Source organism: Acomys minous (assembly GCF_964271855.1).
Source record: "Acomys minous genome assembly, chromosome: 5".
Taxonomy (NCBI): domain Eukaryota; kingdom Metazoa; phylum Chordata; class Mammalia; order Rodentia; family Muridae; genus Acomys; species Acomys minous.
Window position 1 is genome coordinate 24,759,865 of NC_140494.1, and position 24,307 is coordinate 24,784,171.

Consider the following 24,307-nt stretch of genomic DNA (forward strand, 5'->3'; position numbering starts at 1 on the left):
GGCTACGGCTGACAAAAGGATTGAAAACTATTAAGACAACATGTGAGATAAACTAAGTATCTGTCGCCTTTTGTACTAAGTGGCCTTAAAATGTTTTTAAGGTACTTGTTGCTTAACACCAACCTTGCGAAACCAGTACCACAGGGTCTTTTATCCTTACAGGCAGCAGGAAACAGCTCTGAGGTGAAGGGACATCTAAGCCCTTAAGGGAAAATCCAGATCTTATAACCTAAATCTGGAGCTTCATCTTTTTATAATGCCCCCTTTAAAGGAATAAAAGAAAGAGAGTCATAGATGGAACTAGAGATGGTCATACTGAGTGAGACCCAAGGCACATACTGTATACCTTACTGTGCGCTTAACCCAGACGCACAAAGACTCACATGGTATATACTCACTTATAATTGGACAGTGGGTCAAAAGGGATGCCCCATGAAAGTTTTCACTTACTAGGAGATTGGGATAGATCTGAGGACTTCGTATTGGGACTCTAGGTGAGAAAGATATGGGAGAATGGGGAAATAAAAGGATCCAGAGGGTCCTAGAAACCTCAAGAAGAATATCATGACAGGCAGATCTGGACCCAGGGGGGTTCTGCTCAAGCTACTGCACCAACCAAGGACAATACATGTGGTAAACATTGAACCCCTACTCAGATCTTGTCAATGGACAGGACATTCTCCACAGTTGTGTGGAGAGCAGGGACTGACTCTGACATGAACTCTGGTGCCCCATGTTTGACCACCTCCCCTTGGTGGAGAGGCTGGGTGGCACTCAGAGAAGGGATAAGCAGGCTAGCAAGATGAGACTTGCTGGCCTGTGACTGTATGGTAGGAGAGTAGGTCCCCTTCGGTCACACACCTAGGAGAGGGGAATAGGGTGAAAGCGGGAGGGAGGAATGGAAGGATACAAGTGAGGAGAAAACAATTGAGATGTAATCTGAATAAATTAATTAAATATAAAAAAATGGTAAGTTTGGTTTATACAAGTCTAGAAAATAAAGACAAATAATATTTGAAATATATAAGTTGTTGGCGAATAGCAAGACAGATTTAAACTTCTTATTTCAAAGTATGTTAAGATCAGTGAAAATATGTATTTTCTTAGAAAAGCATAGTTATATAAATAATCAGAATAACAAGCATTATCAGCTTTACTTTTATGAGAAAAATGTCAACAATCTATAAGAAAACAAAACTATAATTAATACCATACAACCTGAGAGGCAAGAATGTGCTTTAATAGGTTATTCTAACACTGAAAGAATAAAATGCTAATAAACTGTAATATACCTGCGACATAGAGGACCTTCCTTTCTGAGTAGGGGTCACAGCCATGGGATACGAGCCATTGTAGTCACAGGAAATGTCCATAGCATCTAAAGAAGTTATGCTCATCTTGGATGGTTCTGAGTTACTGGATGCATTAATATGACTGTTAAAGCTTCGAAAAGCTACAACATTTGTTTTAGAGGTTAATGTTTTGAACGCCTTGGAGGGAGGAGCTAACATTTGGCTGCTGTCTTGGATAGAAGAAGTGTGCCAGTCATTTTCTTGGCACTTTGGTAACACAAGTACATCTTCATTATTTGATTCTTCAAAAGAGTATTCTTTGATGCTTTTATCTGGCTCTAAAGCCTGAATTTCCAGCGAACTTTCCATCATAGAAACTCCAGGAAAAGATGAATCTGAATCCACACAGACAGTTTTAGAAGCTCCGTCTTCATCGGAATACACAAAGTTAGGATTTAGACAGTCCTTTTTACTAGTCATCTCACAATCGTCGTCTAGTTCAGACATAAGGTTTTTTGCTATCACTGGAATATGCAGTTCTTCTGGGGTATGTTTATCAGTTAAGTAGGTGACAATGTTCTCCTTATGAGCATAGTCATTTTGCTGACTTCCACCAACTGACAGCTTAAGATTCTGGACTTCGGCCGTCATGCCTGTGTTTTGATTTGCATAGCAACCTATACTTTCCTTACTGTGCCCACACTCTATACAGTTTTTTTTACTTTGTATAATTTCCTGACAAGGACTGGAATCAACCAATTGGAAATTTCTTTTAAAATTTCTTTTACCAAGTTGCTCTTCAGACGTACCACTAGAATTTACAACCCACCGCCAGGACTGCTGGGAACCAGACTGCCTCATGCCAACGGCCATGCCCTCACTATTTACACCCCGTTCTCTTGCTTCCCAAGAGACTTCCCCAGAGAAGCATCTTCTAGGGAGGTTCACGCGGCTGCTTCCAGGAGCAGGAACGGCACTGCTGTCATGGATGGGAGAAAGTGCTAACTCAAGCCTCCTTTTTGTCTCGATGGCGTTTGTAGATTCTGCATATAGCATTTCTGCATTCCAGCCTGATGACTTGGTACTTTCCTAAGAGGAGGAAAATGCTATTTTCAGTTATAAATCTTAGATTCTTAAAAGCTTCTAGCTGATGATTGCCTACATGTGAGATGTAATCAATGAACTAGTATGCTGCCTTTTCTTGTTTTAGATGAAACAGAAGAATTAAAAACAATTATAGTGTAAGCTTACTATACTACATTGCTTATAATTACATTGTTTCAAGTGAAACATTGGTTAAAATTTCAATAAATTATGTCCTAATACTTATTTTGATAGCATGGTATTTGATGTCAGAGAAGATTAGCAGAATATATTCAGATAAATTTTGGGGTAGGGATATAGTATATACATTGTACATAATTTTACAATGGAGGTATGGTGATTCTCTTTAAAACAGCAAAATGCAAGAGATTAAAATCTAGTAACTGAAACATTATAGACCAAAAAGAATTATTGTAAACATGTGTTACTATATAGACAATTAAATAAAACCAGAAATACTTAGGAATTAAAATCCATTGTTGGGGCTGTGGATGTAACTCAGTGGTGAGTACTTGGCAACAAACAAATAAAAATTGACACTGCTTCAAAAACAACATGCTTTTCTTATTTTGAGACAGTCTTATGTATCTCAGGCTTGGCTTCAACTAAACATGTAGCAAGGATAACCTTGAACTTCTGAAAAGCCTGTCTGAGTGCTGGAATTGCAGGTATGTGCCACCAGGCCCCATACAGGTGATGCTAGAGATGGATCCAGAGTGCTGAGCTGCTAGGTGAGCACTGTACCAACTCTGGACTAGCAAAATGCTTTTCTTGAAGACTGAATTGAAAAATCTGAAGATGCATGTGTCAGAACTTTGTGTATATTAAAACTGGCACATGGCAACTAGGATTTTTTTAAAAAAACCAGCATTTTTTTAAAAGTACTTATTTTTATTCTGTGTACATTGGTGTTCTGTCTGCATTTATGTCTGTGTGTTGTAGCCTCTGGAACAGAAGTTACAGACAGTTGTGAGCTGCCATATGAGTGGCACAGGTCCTGTAGAAGAGCAGCCAGTGCTCTTAACCACTGAGCCATCTCTCCAGCCCCATAGGGTCTTTATAAGAATACTTTTGTAGCATGAATTAAGCAATGTCTAATACTGCCGTTTCCCCCTGGCATCACTGGAGACTAAATTTAGGATCATGTGAATCAAGTGCTACACCACAAAGACACAACCTCAGATTTAACAGGGTCTACTTTTAATGTACAAACATCAAACTTTAGCAACTATCATTAACTTACTTAGTAGCGACAAACATTTAGTTCTAAGCAAAAAGAAAAATTTCAAATTGTAATTTACTGGTTTTCTGGTATAGAAACTGATGAACCTGGGGGTCAGTACAGTGTTATCGGAGGTCTACTGTATCAGAGTGCGCTGTATTCTCACCACCGCATTCTTGAGTGGTGAGCTAAGTGGAAGGGAGAAGGTGAAGCTATGTACAGATAGGAAGAGTACACATTATGTTCTCTAGACTATGAAAGAGATGAAGTAAGAGTTGTAGGAATAAAAATCTGTGTACGGCACAGCATATATTATCTATAGCAAAATCTAAAAAGAAAAAAAAAAACCCAGATGTCTTGTTTTTATCCATGTTTGACTTTACTCTAAAAACACAAATATCTAATAGTAATAAGAAAAGTCAGATTTCTGAAAATAAAAAGCAAATAGAACCTAAATTACTTTATCAAATGACTTATTTTTATCTTATCAACCTTCTATGGAGAACTTACTATAAATTTACATTTAAGTTTCCATCACCTTTTGTACTTATCAGCATTAAGAACCTTATAGAAAAAGCAAAAACAATATATAAATTAAGTAAAATAATATCTGTTTTGGAGGGTTTTAATGCAGGATTTCTTTGTATAGCCATGCTGTCCTGGAACTCATTCTGTAGACCAGGCTGGCCTTGAACTCAGAGATCTGCCTGTCTCTGCCTCCTGAATGCTGGGTTTGAAAGTATGAACCACCACTGCCTGGCTTAAGTAAAATAATTTAAAGGACATCCATTCATTTGGCTAACAATTGCCCTGAAACAGAGACTTTTAAGGACACATCCCTATTAACTTTATATTCTAAAAGTTATTTCTAAAGAGTTTCTATTTGTGAAATTGGTAGTAACAGTTCAGAAGAACATACTGTAAGTTTTTAAATTATTAGGCAAGCAAACAGCAAACCTTCAATTATCCAACATCTTTATCACAGTAGGAAATTAAAGTTTGCCTGGAAGCCAAACATTTTCTATTGGTTTCCTACAACACTTAATCATTTATCTTACGCTAAGCAAGACCAGCATCACAAGTGAATGAGAGATGAAGTAAAGATTTTACAAGAATTTGATAGGATATCCAGAAAGATGAAGAATTTCTTTAATAATAGTTCAACTAGGCCCATGTAACCATGCCATTTCCTTACAGGGTTTATAAGGAATGGTAGGGTGTTGTGTATTAGCTTCGGCTTACATATGCGTCCTCCTAACCTGGCAGTCTTTTTCCCACTTGGGGCTGCTGTGGCACTCTGACTCCACACTGGATACGAAGGTATGAGACTGGCTATCAGTACTAGACGTGCCCAGCCTTTCCCTACACTGGAGGAGATTAGAAGTCAGACATTTAGCAGGTATTTCTGGATTGGATGCAAGTGTTTCAAGACCTGTAGGGAAAAGAAAATACTGGTTTATTTTCACAGCTACTAGTTCTTTATGGAACCTGATTCTTTTTTTTCTTCTTCTGATTTTTTAAATTGATAATATTCATATTACATCTCAATTGTTATCCCATTCCTTGTATCCTCCCATTCCTCCCTCCCTCCCACTTTCACCCTATTCCGCTTCCCTATGACTGTGACTGAGGGGGACCTTCTCCTCCTGTATATGATCCTAGGGTATCAAGTCTCTTATATCCTTCCTGAGGTCACCAGGCCTTCCCATCAAGGGGACGTGGTCAAATATGGGGCACCAGAGTTCTTGTGAGAGTCAGTCCCCACTCTCCACTCAACTGTGGAGAATGTCCTGTCCATTGGCTAGATCTGGGTCAGGGTTTGATGCTTACTGCACGTACTGTCCTTGCTTGGTGCCAGTTTGAGCAGAGCCCCTGGGCCCAGATCCGCCCATCATAATGTTCTTCTTGTAGGTTTCTAGGACCCTCTGGATCCTTCTATTTCTCCATTCTCCCATGCTTCTCTCACCTACAGTCCCAACAGGATGTCCTCCCCTCTGTCCCACTTTCCTGGTGAGTGAAGACATTCATGGGACATGCCCCTTGGGCTAGTATGCAGATATAAGTGAGTATATACCATTTGAGTCTTTCTGCTTCTGGGTTAACTCACTCATTATGATCATTTCTAGTTCAACCCATTTGTCCACAAATTTCGGGAATTCCTTGTTTTTAATAGCTGAGTAGTATTCCATAGTGTAAATGTACCACAGTTTGTTTATCGATTCTTCTACTGAGGGACACTTAGGCTGTTTCCATGTTCTGGCTCTTATGAATAAGGCTGCTATGAACATGTGGAGCCTGATTCTTTCCAGGCAACTGTATTACATATTATATTATATTATATTATATTATATTATATAATATAATATAATATAATATAATATACTACTCTTTGTAAGCTTAACCTAGTCCACAGGATGGTGGTGTGTCTGATATGATTCTTACTACGTTTAGACTTAGAAATTATTTCAAGTTTAAGTAATGCTCTGGAGGTTGTAACAAAACAAAATCCCTGTACATTTGTAAAATAAAAGCCATGATAAGGAAATTAAAATACAATTAGAAGGAAATTGATTTTGAGCTATGTATGATTTACTTTGAAGTTATAGATAATGGAGCATTTGTCAGTGAGATATGCATTAGTGAGGTATGCTCTAAGGTTAGAATGTTACTAAATTTACCCACCTCAATTTATGTTTAATTAAAGCTGTAGCAGGACTAGAGATGTTGAAATTTATAGTGCTCAGCAGGGTGGATTATAGAAAGCCACAGGCATTTTCTTTTTTCTTTTCTTTCTTCAGTGCTCAGGATTGAACTCATGACCACATATATGTTTAGCAAACATTCTCCCAATGAGGTTTTGTTTGTTTGTTTTTTGTTTTTTTAAAGACAGGGTTTCTGTCTATAGCCTTGGCTGTCCTTGAACTCACATCGATTCTCCTGCCTCTGCCTCCTGAGTGCTAGGATTAAAGGCGTGCTCCACCATGCCTGGCTCTGCTAATGAGCTTTGCACTTACGCCTCTCTGTAAGTGATTTTGTCACTATGATCTGATAAGTCACATGACAGAAATCTGACTACCAATGAACCAGTGCAATAAGGCAGCACCTACAGTATATCTGCTCCTTTATCCTACATAGATGGCTAGGAATGGTTGCTCCTTACCTGTGTGTATGTGTGTGTGCATTTGAGCTTGAGGCCAGGGATCATTCTGAGCAGAGTATCTTAGGTGCCATGTAGTTTTTCTTCTTCTTTTAAATATGTATTTTAACTTAAAAAATGATATGTATAGGTGCTTTGCTTGCATGTATGTCTGCACCATGTACATACCTAGTACCCAAGTGAGCCCAGAGAGTGTGTTAGATCCCTGGAAGTGGAGTTACAGACAGTTGCGAGCTGCCGTATGGGTGCTGGGGATTGAACCCAGGTCCTCTGGAAAAGCAGCCAGTGCCCCTAACTGCTGAGCCATCTCTCCAGCTCCCCCGACCCTTTTTTAGAGTTAAGGGTCTAGCTCTATTCTAGAGCTGGCCAAGCATTCTAGGCTGGCCGGCTACACAGCCCAAGGGATCACTGCCCCTCTCCTTAGTGCTAAAACTACAAAAGTGCACCATCATGCCTGGCTTTTTAAGTGGTTTTGCAGACTGAATAAAGGTCCCCACGATAGTTTCAATTAGACACAAGACAGTTATGCTTTTACTGAAGTATTTACGAACCTCAAGGTTTCTATGCATACAGAAGGATGCATATGGTGCTGGTGAAGGCGAATGGCCCGCCCAGGCTCGGGTTTGATTAGTTGGTAGAACTGTGTGGGAAGGATCAGGAGCAGCCTAAGGAGGCAGTGTGTCACAGGGACGGGCCTGAGGTTTCAAAACACATCTCCAGTGTGTTCTTAGCTCCTGTTTGTGGACGAAGATTGAGCCCTCAGCCGTTGCTCAAGCCACTTACTTTTGTGTCCTAGCTCTGCCATCGTGACCTCTAACCTCTGGAATTAGAAGGCCAATGAAATTCATAAACACTTTTTTTTTTCCAAGACAGGGTTTCTCTGTGTAGCCTTGGCTGTCCCGGACTCACTCTGTAGACCTGGCTGGCCTTGAACTCACAGCAGTCTGCCTGCCTCTGCCTCTGGAGCACTGGGATTAAAGGCGTGCGCCACCACGCCTGGCCTGCACTTTCTTTCTTTCTTTTTTTTTTTTTTTTGTGGTATAGGAATTTTTTTTTATTAATTTATTCTTGTTACATCTCAATGGTTATCCCATCCCTTGTATCCTCCCATTCTTCCCTCCCTCCATTTTCCCCTTGTTCCCCTCCCCTATGACTGTTCCTGAGGGGGACTTCCTCCCCTTGTATATGCTCATAGGGTATCAAGTCTCTTCTTGGTTCCACTTTCTTTTTTTAAGGTGCCTTGGTCATGCAGTTTTAGCACAGCAATAGAAAGATAACTAAGACACATGTATCTTTTTCTTTCTCCAAAGGGATGACCATGAATTAAACTCTAGGAAAATCAGAGCTTTCTAACATAGTAACCGTCGCATTTTACCACTAAGAAGGGATTTCATTTCAAAGTCCGTCTAATCCAACTTAAAATTTTCATACACAAGTCTTCTAGGTGGATCAGGCTGGCCTTGAACTCAGGGAGCCAGCTGCTTCTGGGTGCTGTGATTAAAGGTGTGTGCCACCATATACACCTTTTGTTTTTTAATGCAAAGATAACATTTGCTTTGAAACCAGTTGTGGTGACACATATCTGTAACTTTAGTACTCAGGAGGCTGAGGCAAGAGCATTGAATTATTTTTTTTTAAGATTTATTTATTTATTATATATACAATGTTCGCCTGCAAGAGGGCCTGTGTAAGCCATAAGAGGGCACCAGATCTCATTATAGATGCTTGTAAGCTACCATGTGGTTGCTGGGAATTGAACTCAGGACCTCTGGAAAAGCAGACAGTGCTTTTAACCTCTGAGGCATCTTTCCCGCCCGAGCATTGAAATTTAAAAGCCAATCGGGCTAATAGTTCAACATTAGCCTGGACAACATATAGAGAACTTTTCTCAAAACACTAACAAAACAAACAAAAGCCCCAAAACAAACCAAAACCCCGCTCTCGAAACAAATAAGAACAAGAAAACCCAACCTTTATTTTGTGTTTTTAAATTTAAACTACCTCAAAATCTTTAAAAATCAAATATGTTTACAAAGACATAAAATACTGTAGTTACTTTACTTTACTTCAGACAAAATTCCCACAGATCCAGGTTTAGTGAAATTCACCCAACCATCATTCTACTATTACAATAATTGATTATGATTATTAGCAAGATGGTTTATTCTGTGGACTTATAAAATCTACTGCAATTTTCAGAAATGTTATATAATAAAATAGACTAGTAGAAGAGATTAATAAAATAGTACCATAGACTACCTGAATATTTGTATTTTATGTTACTAAAGACTGCTATTAGAAATTTAAAATTTTGACGTTTTTGTTCTTTAAATCACACACGTGGTGGAATAAAACACCCCTTTATACTTACATGACTTTAGACACTTGCTAGAATAAGAAGTGGGCTCTTTCTGATCTACAGACATAGGACATGTTAATCCTCGAGAAAGCTGTGCTTCAGATTTAGGGACTGGAAACCTGTTTGCAGACTCTTGATCTTTTTCTCCAACTGGTGTGAACTATTAAAAAGCAAAATTATTTGGGGCCAGTGAGAAGGTGACAGATAAGGCGCCTGCCTCCTGACGGCATGACTTCAATCCCTGCTCCTCCCACATCGTGGGGGAGAGAGCTGACTTCTACAAGTTATCCTCTGCGTCCACTTGTGCACCGTGGTGCACATACCCACACCTACATGTAATAAACATTTTCTAAGAAGAAAAAAATATTAAAAGGAAAAATTAAAAACAAATAGTAAGAGATTTATCTTCAGATGAATATAGAAAATAGATGCTGTACCATCTGAATACAAAAACTGCCAAAAGTAATGCTACCCCATGCTTGGTACTTATATCCATTCGATTTTCATCTTAAAGCAGGCTTAAATTTTTAAGTGGTCATCATGAAAAGTATTGTATGAATTTTCCTTATCAAGTACTTACAAATCCCAAAGAACTGATGAGAGACAGGACTTGTCCTGGGGTTCTTGAGTAATCTTGCTTAGGCTTAGCCATTGATGGTGTTGTAAGAATATCCATCATGTTGATGTCTACGTATGCAAGGAAATATATGATTCTATTTAAAGCCATTGCTTATCATTGTGTATATCAATAATCACATGTTCTGAACTTTGCCTGTCTTTCCACATTAGGAACTTTATCTACAATCTGGCTGGTGTAGGATACATATATGCAGAGAACTTTTGGAGTGGCAGAGGCAACGTTTATAATTAACTACTTGAAATCATTCAAAGTTTGAGAAGTAGACATATAGGTCAGTGGTAGAACGTCTTGCCCAGCATAACATGTGTAAGGCCCAGGATTAAAGTCTCAGGACTGGAGCAGGGGGTGGGGAGGGGAGATTTTTAGAACAGTTTTGTAGAATTGGTAGAACACAGCAAAATGACCTAGAATGCTATCGGCTTGTTAGGAAACACTTGTCACTAATTATCAGTTATCTCAGTAAAAGCAATTGCCATTGCTCTTGGCTATTCACCAAAGGAGACGGTAAGACCTTCCTGCTGAGCAAACCACTCTCTCATTGTAGCATGCAGAGGAACTGCTATGGAACTGAGCTGGGAGTTTCCTCCCTGCTGGCTAGCCCTCACAGTACCAGAGGGTGTTAGGGGGATGCTGGGGGAGGGTTACCTTTATTTAACAGCTTCATCCAGCCACTACTGCTGCCACACTAGCCAGACATGCCCATGGGCAACTATGTTATGGGGGCACCTACCATTCTCCAGCTGAGGGAGAGAATCCTTGTCCGACACTCTAAACTCGGTGATGAGTTCATGGCTGGGGATATCATAGGTCCTGGGGAGGGGGAAATCCCTACTGCTCTTATTTTGACAGATGGACCTGATGTACCCATAAAATCACCTTCAGAACAATTATGTTTATACCTATAGATCATTGCTGCTGTCAGCTCTGGCTAGAGAAGTTTATTTCTGTAGTGGGCTCAGTAATTACAGATGCTAATACCTGACAAAGTGGTAAGAATAAGTGACTATTGAATGCTCAGCGTGAAGGGGCCACTTCTGTCACACATCCCATCACAGAATGGGTAGAAAGCATGCTTTAGCTGGAGGTGGCGTGACTTTGGTGTGGAATTCTGACTTACAGGGATGACTGTAGTATTCTACAAGCCAACTGTGATCACCTAAACAAGACCTACATGAGATTAGGCCCGCCAACATGGCACGAGGAGGGGTTAATAAGGTCTTCCTTTCCTAAGGACCTATAGGCAGTTAATGCTTTTGGGGGGAGACAAAGACATTTCCTTCAGTGATGTAGCCACTGAGAAAGTCCCACACTCCATAAACAACTCTCCTATAACTAACTGGAAATTAAAGAAAACAGCAAGACACGAAGCATTAGAGAGACTGATTGGGAAGAGGAAGGGGGATGACAGGGTAAAGGCTGTGTGTGAATGTGACTATAGTACATTATAAACATGTATGAAAACTCACTGTTACCCGTTAGACTTAAAAATTATAAGCTCTGAAATTAGGCAAGATAAATTTCGTTATGGGCCTTTGACATCAACTAATAGGCTAAACTTAGGTCGAGAGAAATTGATCTACTTTTTTAACGTGCTTCAATATATTTGAACGTTCAGTCACCAGGAAGTAGAACTGTTTGAAAGGCTAAGGAGGACTAGGAAGTGCGCCCTTGCAGTACATGTGCTGATAATTAGGAAGTGCGCCCTTGCAGTACATGTGCTGATAAAGTGTGTCACTTCAGGGTGGGCTTTGAGTTTCCTGCCAGCTGTCTGTCTGTCTGTTTCCCTTCCTCCCCTGACCCTCTCTGCCTGTGGATCAGGACGTAAAGCGCTCTGCTACAATGACAATAGCCTAACCCTCTGAAGCTGGAAGCAAGCCCCCCAGTTAAACCTTGCTTTTGTAAGAGTTGCCTTGGCTGTGGTGTCTCTCACAACAATAGAACAGTGACTAACACAATACTTTATTCTTTTATTTAGATGAAAAGGTAAGAGAAGTCTGTTCTCTTTTGATATGCGTTTTTAAATAGGATATTCAACCTGCAATCCAAGCCCTCGGAGGGCTGAAGCAGGAAGACTGCTGTGAGTCAAGGCCAAAGGAAGGCCCTGTCTTAAAACAAAACATTGTGCTGAGTCTGAACATACCAGTTTCATTTGTCTCATACGGATGAAGCAGAAAAAGGCAACACTAATCTTATATATTTTACCAATAATATCCTCCCTATACAATTTTCTAGTAACTAATTAGGGGTTGGGTTTGCTTCACAATTTAAAAATGTTTAAGTTATAAGAAAGCGAATATGGTGAACATATTATATATTATAAAACATCCTTAGTTGAACCTCACATAGACTGTACAATCAGATATTACTTCTGAAGGAAGATGTGTGAAAAATCACATGAAGTGGGATTAAGACGATTATAAATAGTTTCATATCAGCTTAGGTAAGAAATATACCTAACTTAGTAATAATTGTAGACTTGTATGTATTTTCAAGCTAGTATAATTTAGAGTTCACAATTTTTAGATCCAATCTTACATTGTTCTTCATTTATTTAAAAAAACTTTTGGAAAAAGCTGGGTGTGGTAGGTAGCACATGCCTGTATAACTGTGCTCAGGGGCAGAGGCAGGGGCATGAGGATTGTCATAAATTCACGGCCAGTCTGGTCTACATAGTGAATTCTAGGTTACTCAGGGCTATAGAACAAGACTATGTCTCAAAAATTCAAAAACCAGGGACAGTGAGATGGCTGGTGGGTAAAGGCATTTACTCCTCACTCCTGATGACCTGAGTTTGATCCCTGGGATCCCTGTAAAAGTGGAAGGACAGAACCCCACAAAGTTGTTCTCTGACCTCCACATGCACCAGGCATGCCGCAACCCCATATCATGCGTATACACACATCATCATCATCATCATCATCATCATCATCATCATCATCGCAACAACAACAATCCAAAAGCAAAAAAAGCCTGCCTCTACATACAACTCTTTTGGTGTGTACATCTGTGTTGCTGGAGGACAAAACCTAGGGCCCTGCATATGCTAAGCAAGCATACTACCCCAGAGCCATGTGTCGCAGTCTCTTCTACTGCTTTTGGTTTTGTTTGATTTTTGTTTCTTACGCCTTAAGTTGGAACAGAGAGGACTGGATTCATCACAGCATCTTCATATAGTGTGGGCTACAGTGTGCTCTTATCCTCCCCTCCCCAGCATCCTTCTCATATAGTGTGGCTACAGTGTGCTCTTATCCTTCCTCCCCAGCATCCTTCTCATATAGTGTGGCTACAGTGTGCTCTTATCCTCCCTGCCCAGCATCCTTCTCATATAGTGTGGCTACAGTGTGCTCTTATCCTCCCCTCCCCAGCATCCTTCTCATATAGTGTGGCTACAGTGTGCTCTTATCCTCCCCTCCCCAGCATCCTTCTCATATAGTGTGGCTACAGTGTGCTCTTATCCTCCCCTCCCCAGCATCCTTCTCATATAGTGTGGCTACAGTGTGCTCTTATCCTCCCTCCCCAGCATCCTTCTCATATAGTGTGGGCTACAGTGTGCTCTTATCCTCCATCCCCAGCATCCTTCTCATATAGTGTGGCTACAGTGTGCTCTTATCCTCCATCCCCAGCATCCTTCTCATATAGTGTGGGCTACAGTGTGCTCTTATCCTCCCTGCCCAGCATCCTTCTCATATAGTGTGGGCTACAGTGTGCTCTTATCCTCCATCCCCAGCATCCTTCTCATATAGTGTGGGCTACAGTGTGCTCTTATCCTCCATCCCCAGCATCCTTCTCATATAGTGTGGCTACAGTGTGCTCTTATCCTCCATCCCCAGCATCCTTCTCATATAGTGTGGGCTACAGTGTGCTCTTATCCTCCCCTCCCCAGCATCCTTCTCATATAGTGTGGCTACAGTGTGCTCTTATCCTCCATCCCCAGCATCCTTCTCATATAGTGTGGGCTACAGTGTGCTCTTATCCTCCCTCCCCAGCATCCTTCTCATATAGTGTGGGCTACAGTGTGCTCTTATCCTCCCTCCCCAGCATCCTTCTCATATAGTGTGGCTACAGTGTGCTCTTATCCTCCCTCCCCAGCATCCTTCTCATATAGTGTGGCTACAGTGTGCTCTTATCCTCCATCCCCAGCATCCTTCTCATACAGTGTGGGCTACAGTGTGCTCTTATCCTCCCCTCCCCAGCATCCTTCTCACCTCTTCCAACGTCCTCTCTCTTCATCTACACTTCTTTTAAGAAAACTGTATTCACGAGTACATGTGTGTCTGTCTGCATGCAAGCCCTCATGCATGTGTGTGCCTGCGGAGCCCAGAAGCCAGGTTCTTTGGAAGAGCAGCCAGTACTCTTGACTGCTGAGCCATCTCCCCAGCCCCATCTAACAAGGTCTTGGTGGTGGCAAGATGTATTTGTGTAAGTGTTTTAGGAATCAGCTCTGGATCACATTACAGCTTTAGTTATTTTGTTGTTGCTTAATTGTTCATCCTGTTTCAGCAGGGATAATGAGAACAGCAGATGCCTGTTCCATTTTTAAAGATCTAAGGAGTTTTAAGGACCTCTGAAGACTCAAGAATGATCATTTCATTTTTTTTTTTTCCTTCCTCTGTTTTTGGTGCTAGGACTGGATCCAGTTAAACATTCTGCCACCATTCACCAAGCCTCCTTTTAAAATTTATTAAAAAAAAAAAAAAGATTTATTTACTCATATATTTTATGTATGTGACTGCTATGTCTTCATGCACACCACAATGGGGAATGAGATACCATTATAGATGGTTGTGAGCCACAATGTAGTTGCTGGAAATTGAACTTAGTAGCTCCAGAAGAGCAGTCAGTGTTCTTAACCACTGGGCCAGCATCTCTCCGGCCCCAAAGCCTTCTTTTAGTGGGAATGCCCCCCCAACCCCCACAACATTACATACTAATTTCTAGCCTATCTCGCAATAGCTATCACGTTTTTGTCTAGTATAAAAAATGTTAAGTTAATGTAAGAGAGGTCTGTGGGGCTTTGTAAAAGGCACTTATCTGCTAGTATCCTTACCTCTATTCAGAGTAACTTTGGAAAGGCCAAAATCTGTCAGCTTAATATGGCCCTCATTGGAGATAAGCATATTGTCCGGCTTCAAGTCCCTGAACACACAAAAGGCAAACAGATACTGAATAAAGTAGGTTTGATGGTAAAATTCTAGGAAGGGTGGGTGGAATTACAAGAGGCAACAGTGATTATTTTCTTTAAAATAACTCACGAGTGGCTCAGAAAAGAGCTATCAAAAGCATCTATTACATATTGGGACCTTACAAAAATATATATGATTCAATACTAGATTCTATTTGGCATTATTTTTGGATATCCCATCCTCCTGCCAATTCAAATGTATATCTGCTTCTCCAAAGCAAGGTCTGATTGAGCGGAGCCATTTAACTTTTCTCTGAACAGGCGAAAGGTGTGCACGTCAGCCGAGACCACGAGGTCTATCACTCTTGTAAGATGGTATGGGAGTGGACAGAGATTAACAGTCTTCACAATAAAATATCATGTTTACATTCAAAGCAACAGTTAACAAAATATGGGGAGATTATACAAGGGCTAATGCAGTCTCTAAGTATTACAACTGAGCTATAGGTAAATTAGAAATACAAGCATTTAGTTTCTGCATATAGTATGGATTCAGACAGAATACATTTTACGTAATAATGCATAGAAGAGTGAGTCTTACCTATGGATGATTCCATGTCTGTGCAGGTAGTCTAAAGCCAATGCTACTTCCGAAATATATTTTATAGCCATCTCTTCATCAAAATAACCATATATATGTAGGAGAGACTTGACATCTCCACCAATGAGATATTCCATAACCTATCAGAAAATTTTAAAAGCAATATACTTGAAATATAGGGTTTAAGCATTACACTTTATTTTTTTTAAGACTAGTTACATAATAAAACATTTTTTTTTCTCTTATCACTCCTAGGTTTGAACTTACTATTTTTCTGCCCCAGTTTTCCAAATACTGTGATTATAAGCATACACCACCAATCCTGGCTTCTCATATTATTTTTCTGGTAAAAAATTAAGCTGATCAGTTTGAACAAAAATTAGTGACACATCAGTTCTAAAACTATTAGAATAACTTCCCACTTGCCAATGTTCACAAATTTTTAGCATGGGCCAGATCTGGTTTCTTCTAAACACACACACACACACACACACACACACACACACACACACACTTTAAAAACGGTAGTATTATGTATTGTGAGCTAGTTTTTATGCCAACGTGACATAAACTAGAGATGTAGGAGAGGAGGGAACCTCAACTGAGAAAATGCCTCCATGAGACTGGGCTGCAGTCGGCGAGCCTGTAAGGCATTTTCTTAGTGACTGATGTGGGGCCAGGCCATCGTGGGTGGGGCCATCCCTGGGCTGGTGGTCCTGGGTGCAATAAGAAAGCAGGGTGAGAAGCCTATGGGGAGCAGCCAGTAAGCAGCAGCCCTTCATGGCCTCTGCATCAGCTCTTACATCTCCAGGCTCCAGCTTTCTTCAATGGACTGTGACTCAGGACCTGTAAGCCAAAAAACCCTTTCCTCCCCAAGTTGCTTTTGGTTGTAGTGTTTCATTACAGTATTAAAATCCCCACGACACATATTAACATCTACACTCTAATACGTTAATATAATCATTCTATGAAAATGTGTTTTTGTTTATATTAAACTTTTTTTTTTCTTTTGAGACAGGGTTTCTCTGTGTAGCCTTAGCTGTCCTGGACTCACTTTGTAGACCAGGCTGGCCTTCAACTCAGAGCTCCCTCTGCCTCCGCTGCCCTGAGTGTGGGGGTTACAGGCCTGCACCACCACAGTTATATTAAACTTTTAAATTTGAAAATATACATTAACTTCGGCAAACTTGGTAGTAATATATGATTTTGTTTTATTTCTTGAGAATGGGGGTCTTAATATGCTGTTCAGACTAGTCCTGAACTAGGTTCCACACTTCCTTCTGCCTTGACTTGATTATTGCTGTAATCACAGGTCCACACCCCTGTGCCTGGCTAGTTTTATTTTGTTTCTGAATAATCTGATAATAAAGTTTTAAAAAGTTAACGAACTGTTACCCTGAAGTTTCTGTTTGGGTCAGGGCGTTCCTCTGTAACCCTGGCTGGCCCAGGACTTGTGGTCCTCCTGCCTTTATCTCTCGAGTGCTGAGATTGTGGGCTGGTTCTGTGGCATCTGACTGCAATCAAACCTATCACGAGTTGCTGAATAAGGCCTTCTTATGCAAGGACAGAGCAATAAGAGTCCAGTGTGGAGTCTAACTATGGCCATGTTAATGCTGTCCTGTGTAGCTTCCCTCCCCAGGCCCCACTCACAAGATAGAAGACAAGCCTTTCTGTTACATCACTCAAGCAAGTCTCCCAGTGTTCTGTTGTGCATCTTACAATACAGTCTTGAAGAAACAGGCGTATTAACAGAAAGACACCTTTTAACATGTGGTTATTTGGTGTTTCCTCATCATTCTGCGGTGTGAATATTTGGCACTCTCCTTTTTGGTGATGGCTCCCAGAAGAAGACACTTAAGAGTTTGAGTTTTTGGTTTCGTTTTAAGTTGTCCCTTGTCCCCCAATACCTGGGAACTGACCCCAGGACCTTATGGAGATTAGACAAGCACTCTACCACTGAGCTATATCTTCATGCCTCTGGATCGCTACTGAACCCCTCGTGTTGCCATTGTTTGTGTGTGGACCACATTCTGAGGGCCAGGATCTAAGGATCTAAAGCAGCAGTGAAGTTAGATATGACAGCTCAGACATTCTCTATTAGCAAATGTCTAGAATAAACAAGACGAGACCTGCAGATAGAGCTCAGTGGCAGGATTCTTCCTTAGCATGTGTAGGGCACTGGGTTCGGCCCTCGTACCACATAAACAATAAACCAACCAACCAAACAACATAAAAATATTCCCAGTGTCTAAGTATTAGAGCAATTCTAGAGTAAAAACAGAGAGCCTCATGAAATCACACCTACCACTCACCTACTGTAATAGGACTCGGAAATTACAGGACACCAAGCAGTTAGATCAGATACTAGAGTCACAGTCATGGTTTCTATACACATCCATGTAAAACGGGGTGCTGCGAAAGCATGTGCAGGCCTTGGGAAGAATTAAAGGATTAAGTAGAGGCAGGAAAGCATAGAGATAGCTTACCAACCCAGAATCATGTCTGGCCGGAGCCCCACCTGCATCTAGCTGCATAAAATCCCTTGTTGACACATATCAGTTGCGTTACCCTGCCCTTACATCCCTGGCAGTCCTTACGAACTCTTTCTTTGCGGCTGAACACATCTTGAAACATATCCTGAAAGCAGAGGCACTCGTGGGGCCAGTCCAGTCTACATGTGTAGCGAGAGTGAGGCAATCCATGTTCTAGAAACAAACTTTCAAGGGAGAACCCTACTTACAATCCTGTGCCAAGGCATAACTGGGCACGCATATTAAAATCAGAGGTACCATAGGAAAGGATGTGCATAGTGGACAAAGTTGACATAACCCAAGCTTGTCAATCAAACGGAAAACTATGCCAAGCCCTCCCCTAGCAATCACCTCCTCCTCCTGGAGGATCCAGGCAGTAACCGGTGCTCTGGAGCAAGTTTCTCAGTCTGACATTCACTGTGCCTTTGAATAAGACTTGCTACTAGGCTTCTTGAGTGCTTCTTCCATTCTTGAACCAAGGTGCCAACAACCTGGAAACGTCTGGTCCAGGCTGGTAACAAGACAAATTTCCTACCTTCTTTGGACATAGCATTCAAAGATATTACTCTTTATTCTGTGAAGAGCCAGGTAATAAACTTTAGGCTTTGTGGGATTCCAATGCAACTATTTCATTCTGCATTGCAGCACTGCCAAAGATGTAGGTAACATAAACAAAGGGATGTGATAACTTTATCTAATGACTGAAATTCCAATTTCACTGTAATTTTCATGTACCAGAAGTCTTTTCTTGGTGTTGTGTGGTATACATGGTGTACACAGGGGACAGAGGGCATTAGGAACACTATCCTATTCCTGTCTTTATTCTCTGAGACAAGGTCTCTCACTGAATCTGGAGATAGCCTGGTGAGCAGCAAGCCTCAGTGATTTCGTGTTTTTGTGACCCTATAGCATTGGTATTACCAGGGTGTCTATGATCACCCTCAGATTTCTATATGGGCTCTTGGGATTTGAACTCAGGTCCTCATGGTTGTGCAAGTAAGAACTCTTACCTTCTGAGTTATCCCAATTCCAAAAATCTCTTTATATTTTTCTCCCCACCTCCATGCCTGTTTTAAAAGCACAGCTTCCATCTCCAGGGCGGCTTCAATCCCCTAACCCTCCTGCCTCCACCTCCTCAGTGCTGGGATTAAATGTGTACACCACTACACTAAGTTTATTTTGTGCTGGGGACTAAACCCAAGGCAAAACAAAACAAAACAAAACCACCAAAAACTTAGATTTTAAGAGTCAACCTTGGTTATGGGCCTCAGTGTTTTGCAAACATTGGCTAGAACTTGCAATCTTCCTATTTCTGCCTTCGAAATGCTGCTATTATAGACCTGTGCCATCTTGCACAGCTTGCAACTTTGCTTTGGAGGTGAATGCCCAGACACACTCGTATCTTAACCAAGATCAGTTCCCTACAATCACCAGGTCTCATCTTCATCAACGGAGTTCATTACAACCCAGTACAGAAATTCACCTGACTAAAGAAACCAGAACCAGACAAAGACCGGAAACAATTTCATCAACAATATAATCACCAAAAATATGACCAAATTCATGAACAAATGCTGGAATTCTATGTTGTTCACAGAATGCTGCTGCCATCAGAGAAAACAGGCAGGACTTTCTCCTTTACCATTCATCTGAATGATGGTTTAAAAAAAAAAAAGAAAGACAACAAAATCGCCCTGTTTGTAAATTCATCCTGACAAAATGAAAAAAAAAGGGGGGGGGGGCAAAAGTGCTCAGCACTATGCTGCAAAACCTTCTTTCCTAAAATTTCTCTTATTAGATCTTGTACCACACTTAACACCAGTCTAAAGTCTAAATATACCTGAAGGTTTACTGAAGATTGGAAATGGGCTGAATCATCAGGTACCAGACCAGTTTTTAGGCCAAGTACCATTTTTATAACTCACCCAAGGTATTCTTTAGATGATGCTAACTTTGATAAAGCACATTATTCTCCATAATGTCAGTAGCCCTCAATCAATCGTCAACAGCCCTCAATCAGCCTACATTATAGAAATGGCAGCATTAGCCAGCTTCTAGAGTAACAGTCTACCACCTACTGACACTTAAATGCTCGGACTCATTAAAACGGATGCCTCCCCCTGTGCCCACTACATATATATAAACACACCCCATTGGTTCCTTTTCTCACTAAAACAACATGTAAGTTGGTCAAGGTCATTAAGCACCAAAGCAGCAATGCAGATGCAAGATGTAAACACAGATGCCGTGCTCTTAGGTCACTGGGCTCAGCGGCTGCTGAGTTACCACGGAGACTATAAAGCTGTTTACTCACCAAGTAGACATTTCTTGCCGACTGCAGTGAGTAATACAGGTGCACAACAAAAGGGCTTTTACTCAGGGCCAGTGCATCTCTCTCAGCTTGTACCTGATGCGTCATATTTTTATTGATCATGTCTGCTTTTTTGACAACCTATAATAGACAACATGACAGGAGACACATTTATCCTCTTATTAAAGTGCTCAGAAGTTTCAAAGTTGCTATAATAAAAACTCCAAGAAAGAGAAAATTATTTAGATCCGATGGACATCAGGAAGCGACCAGAAAAATAGCTCAGATGGTGAAACAAACAGAAAACACTGTTTAAGATAGTACTGTTTGCTATCTTGGGTTAAATGGCTAAAATACCATGAATTCGAGAAAGAAAAGAGGTTAAGCACCTGACTGATTTGTATGTTTGTAGGAAAGCTTTACTATAACAAAGCCAAAAGATAATGTTTCTAGTAAGCCCATCTAATCACCAGGAAGCTGGCTACATAAATAGCAATATATGTTTATAAGTATACATACTTACATTTTAGCTTCTTTTTTAAAAAAAGATTTATTTATTTATTTATTGTATATGAGTGCTTTATCTGCAGAAGAGGGCATCAGATCACATTATAGATGGTTGTGAGCCACCATGTGGTTGCTGGGAATTGAACTCGGGACCTACTGGAAGAGCAGGCGGTGCTCTTAACCACTGAGCCATCTCTCCGGCCCCCATTTTAACTTCTTGTTCTTTAGTTTTTATCTTAACTTTATTTATCCACTTTACACCCTGACTGCAGCCCTCCTCCTTGCCTCCCAGTCCCCCCTCATACACCCATTGTCCCCATTCTCCTCTCATTCTCCTCAGAGAAGAGGACGGTGCCCATGGATATCCACCCGCCCTTGCACATTAAGTCCCTACAGAACTAGGAGCATCCTCTCCCGCGGAGGCCAGACAAGGTAGCCCAGCGAGGGGGTTGGGATCCAAAGGGAGGCAACAGAGTCAGAGAGGACCCCTGCTCCAGTTGTTGGGGAATCTGCATGAAAACCAAGCTACATGTCTGCCACATATGTGCAGGGAGCCCAGGACCAGTCCGTGCATGCTCTTTGGTTGGTGGTTCAGTCTCTATGAGGCCCGAGGGGTCCAGGTTAGTTGACTCTGTAGGTCTTCCTGTGGAGTCCTTGACCCCTCTGGCTCCCCCAGTCAGTCCCCAAACTCTTGAATGTGACTCCTCAAGCTCTACCTAAAGTTTGTCTGTGGGTCTGTGTATCTGTTTCCATCAGCTGCTGGGTGAATCCTTTCAGAGGAGCTATGCTAGGCCCCTGTCTAGAAGCATAGCAGAGTAACAAATAGTGTCAGGGTTTGGTTCTCTCTCAGAGGATAAGCCTTCAATCTTTGTTCCACTTTTGTCCCTGAACATCATGTCGGCAGGACAAATCTTGAGTCAAAGGTTTTACGGGTAGGTTGGTGTCCATATCCCTCCATTGGAAGTCCTGACAGGCTACAGGAGGTGGCCACGTCAGGTCCCATATCCCTCCACGGGAAGTCTTGACAGGCTACAGGAGGTGGCCACGTCAGGTCCCATATCCCTCCACGGGAAGTCCTGACTGGCTACAGGAGGTGGCCACATCAGGTCCCATATCCCTCCACTGGAAGTCCTGACAGGCTACAGGAGGTCGCCACTTCAGGCTCTATATCCCCATAAACTTCCTTGGACCTCCCCTATACCAGGTTTCTGGCAAATCCCAGAGATGTCCTCCCCACCTCAAATTTCTATTCTCAAATGGCCCTATCTCCCCCTCTCCCTACTCTTAATCTTCACCTTACTCCCCTCCCCATCCCCTCCCCTCCCCAGATCCCTCCCTCTACCTCCAATGCTCCCCCCCCCCCCCACCGCCCAGCTTCTTAGTAAGATTCATGCATCCTCCATTGGGCCCTCCTTGCAACTTAGCTTCTTTGGCTCTCTGGATTGTAGCACAGTTATCCTGTACTTTGTGGCTAATATCCACTTATATGTGAGTACACACCATGCGTGTCTTTTTGGGTTTGGTTACCTCACTCAGGATGATATTTTCTATATACACCAATTTTCCTGCAAATTTCAAGATGTCCTTGGTTTCAATAGCTGAGTAGTATTCCATTCTATAAATGTACCACATATTCTTTATTCTTCAGTTTATCCTACCTATATTCTTTGTCCTATTTATATTCTCAGTTGAGGGTCATCTGGGTCGTTTCTAGTTTCTGGCTATTACAAATAAAACTTCTATGAACACAGCTGAGCAGATATCTCTGTGGTATGGCAGAGCATCTTTTGGGTGTATACCCAGGATACCTAGGAGTGACATAGCTGGGTCTTGAGGTAGATCTATTCCCTTTGAGAAACCCTCAGATTGACTTCCACAGTGGTTGTACAAGTCTGCACTCCCACCAGCAATGGAGGAGTGTTCCCCTTGCTCTACATCCTCACCAGCGTGTGCTGTCAGCTGAATTCTTGATCTTAGCCATTCTAATGGGTGTAAAATGGAATCTCAGAGTTGCTTTGATTTGCATTTCCCCGATGACTAAGGATGGTGAACATTTCTTTATGGGTGTCTAGATTTCTCTGTTATAGCTTCTCATTCTTCACCAGGGAGGAACAGAGTAACAATGTCTGGGCCTGGAAAGATGGTTCAGTGCTTAAGAGTGTGTACTACCAGATGATCCAGGCTCAGTTCTCAGCACCCACACCTGGAGGCTAACACTGTCTGTGACTCCAGCTCCAAGGAGTCACACAACACCTTGACCTTCATGGGCATCTACACACGTGGCGCATACACACACACACACACACACACACACACACACACACACGATTATTCTTTGATAGAAGGTTATAGAGTCAAAATGTGGGGGACTGGATTCAGACTGCTGAATGGTTAAAAGAACTTGCTGCTCTTATGGAGGTCCTGCGTTTGGTTCCCAGCACCGATATGGTGCCTCATAACCATCTGTGACTCTAGTTTCAAGGAGTCCAACATCCTTTTAGGGGTCCCTAGGTACCAGGCATGCACATGGTGCACATACATGTATTGAGCCAAAATGCTCATACACATAAAATTAATCTAAAAAAAAAAGTATATATATATATATATATATTTTTTTTTTTACAAAAAATGTAGTAAGTGTTTATCTTATGAATAATGAGACCTGGCCATGGTGGCACATGCCTGTAATATCAGCATTTAGGAGCTTGAGGGAAGCCTGGACCACAGAGCGAGACTCAAATCTCAAAGAACAACCACAAAACAAAACACAATTCTGAAATAGTCTCAAATGCTGCATTACAAAAAAAAAAAAAATCAGAGCTATATCCCCAGCCTATGTGCCTTAGGCTGGCTTTGCATTTCCTGAATAGATGAGGATGCCTTTGAACTCCCATTGATCCCACCTCCACCTCACACATGCTGACAGCACAGGTGTGTGCCACGACATCTGGCTACATTACACCTTTTAAGTTTCAAAGCAGATGGCTTAGAAACAAAACTATACGTTAAAATTGGAGCATTAAGTGAAGTAGTAACATTGGGATCATATAACTCTCAAATCAGTGAAAAAATATTTTTAAGAAAATCCTGGGATCCTCCCCGCTTGCCAGCAATGACAGGCAGGAGAGGTGGCCCCAAGGTCATGAGAGTGGGAGAGCTGGCCCTGCCCCTTACTGGCTGCAAGCTGTGCACCTCACCTGGGAAGCACAACAGAGCTGGCCCTGGTGGCATGGGCATGTGTGAACCAGAAAACTGGCACTATGACTGACTTTTTAAAGACTGTGGATCCGGGTCTGCAGGGCACAGCCTAAAGAATGGATTAAAAATAAGAATAATGATTCTAGTTAGGGGACTATTCTAATGGACTAGGGATAGAATTGAAGGCCTGATAAACCTCAAACCACCAGGCAAATGAGAAAAAAAAAAAAAAAAAAAGAACATGCAAAAGATCATACACTGTA

At 41.5% G+C, this 24,307-nt stretch overlaps 1 protein-coding gene across 3 annotated transcripts in view; it reads right to left on the reverse strand.

The window, feature by feature from the left end:
- Positions 1 to 24,307, reverse strand: part of MASTL (microtubule associated serine/threonine kinase like) — a 40,242-nt gene that overhangs the window by 14,097 nt on the left and 1,838 nt on the right. For 2 of the 3 annotated variants that reach the window (XM_084781945.1, XM_084781944.1), the window contains exons 2-8: positions 20,343 to 20,480; positions 15,498 to 15,637; positions 14,822 to 14,910; positions 9,715 to 9,821; positions 9,147 to 9,294; positions 4,878 to 5,050; positions 1,293 to 2,381 (exon numbers count right to left, since the gene is read on the reverse strand). In XM_084781945.1, the coding sequence (XP_084638071.1) occupies positions 1,293 to 2,381; positions 4,878 to 5,050; positions 9,147 to 9,294; positions 9,715 to 9,821; positions 14,822 to 14,910; positions 15,498 to 15,637; positions 20,343 to 20,480 (1,884 nt within the window). Of the gene's footprint in view, positions 1 to 1,292; positions 2,382 to 4,877; positions 5,051 to 9,146; positions 9,295 to 9,714; positions 9,822 to 14,821; positions 14,911 to 15,497; positions 15,638 to 17,809; positions 17,930 to 20,342; positions 20,481 to 24,307 lie in introns of those variants that run through there. The other variant, XM_084781946.1, reaches the window with a different exon arrangement.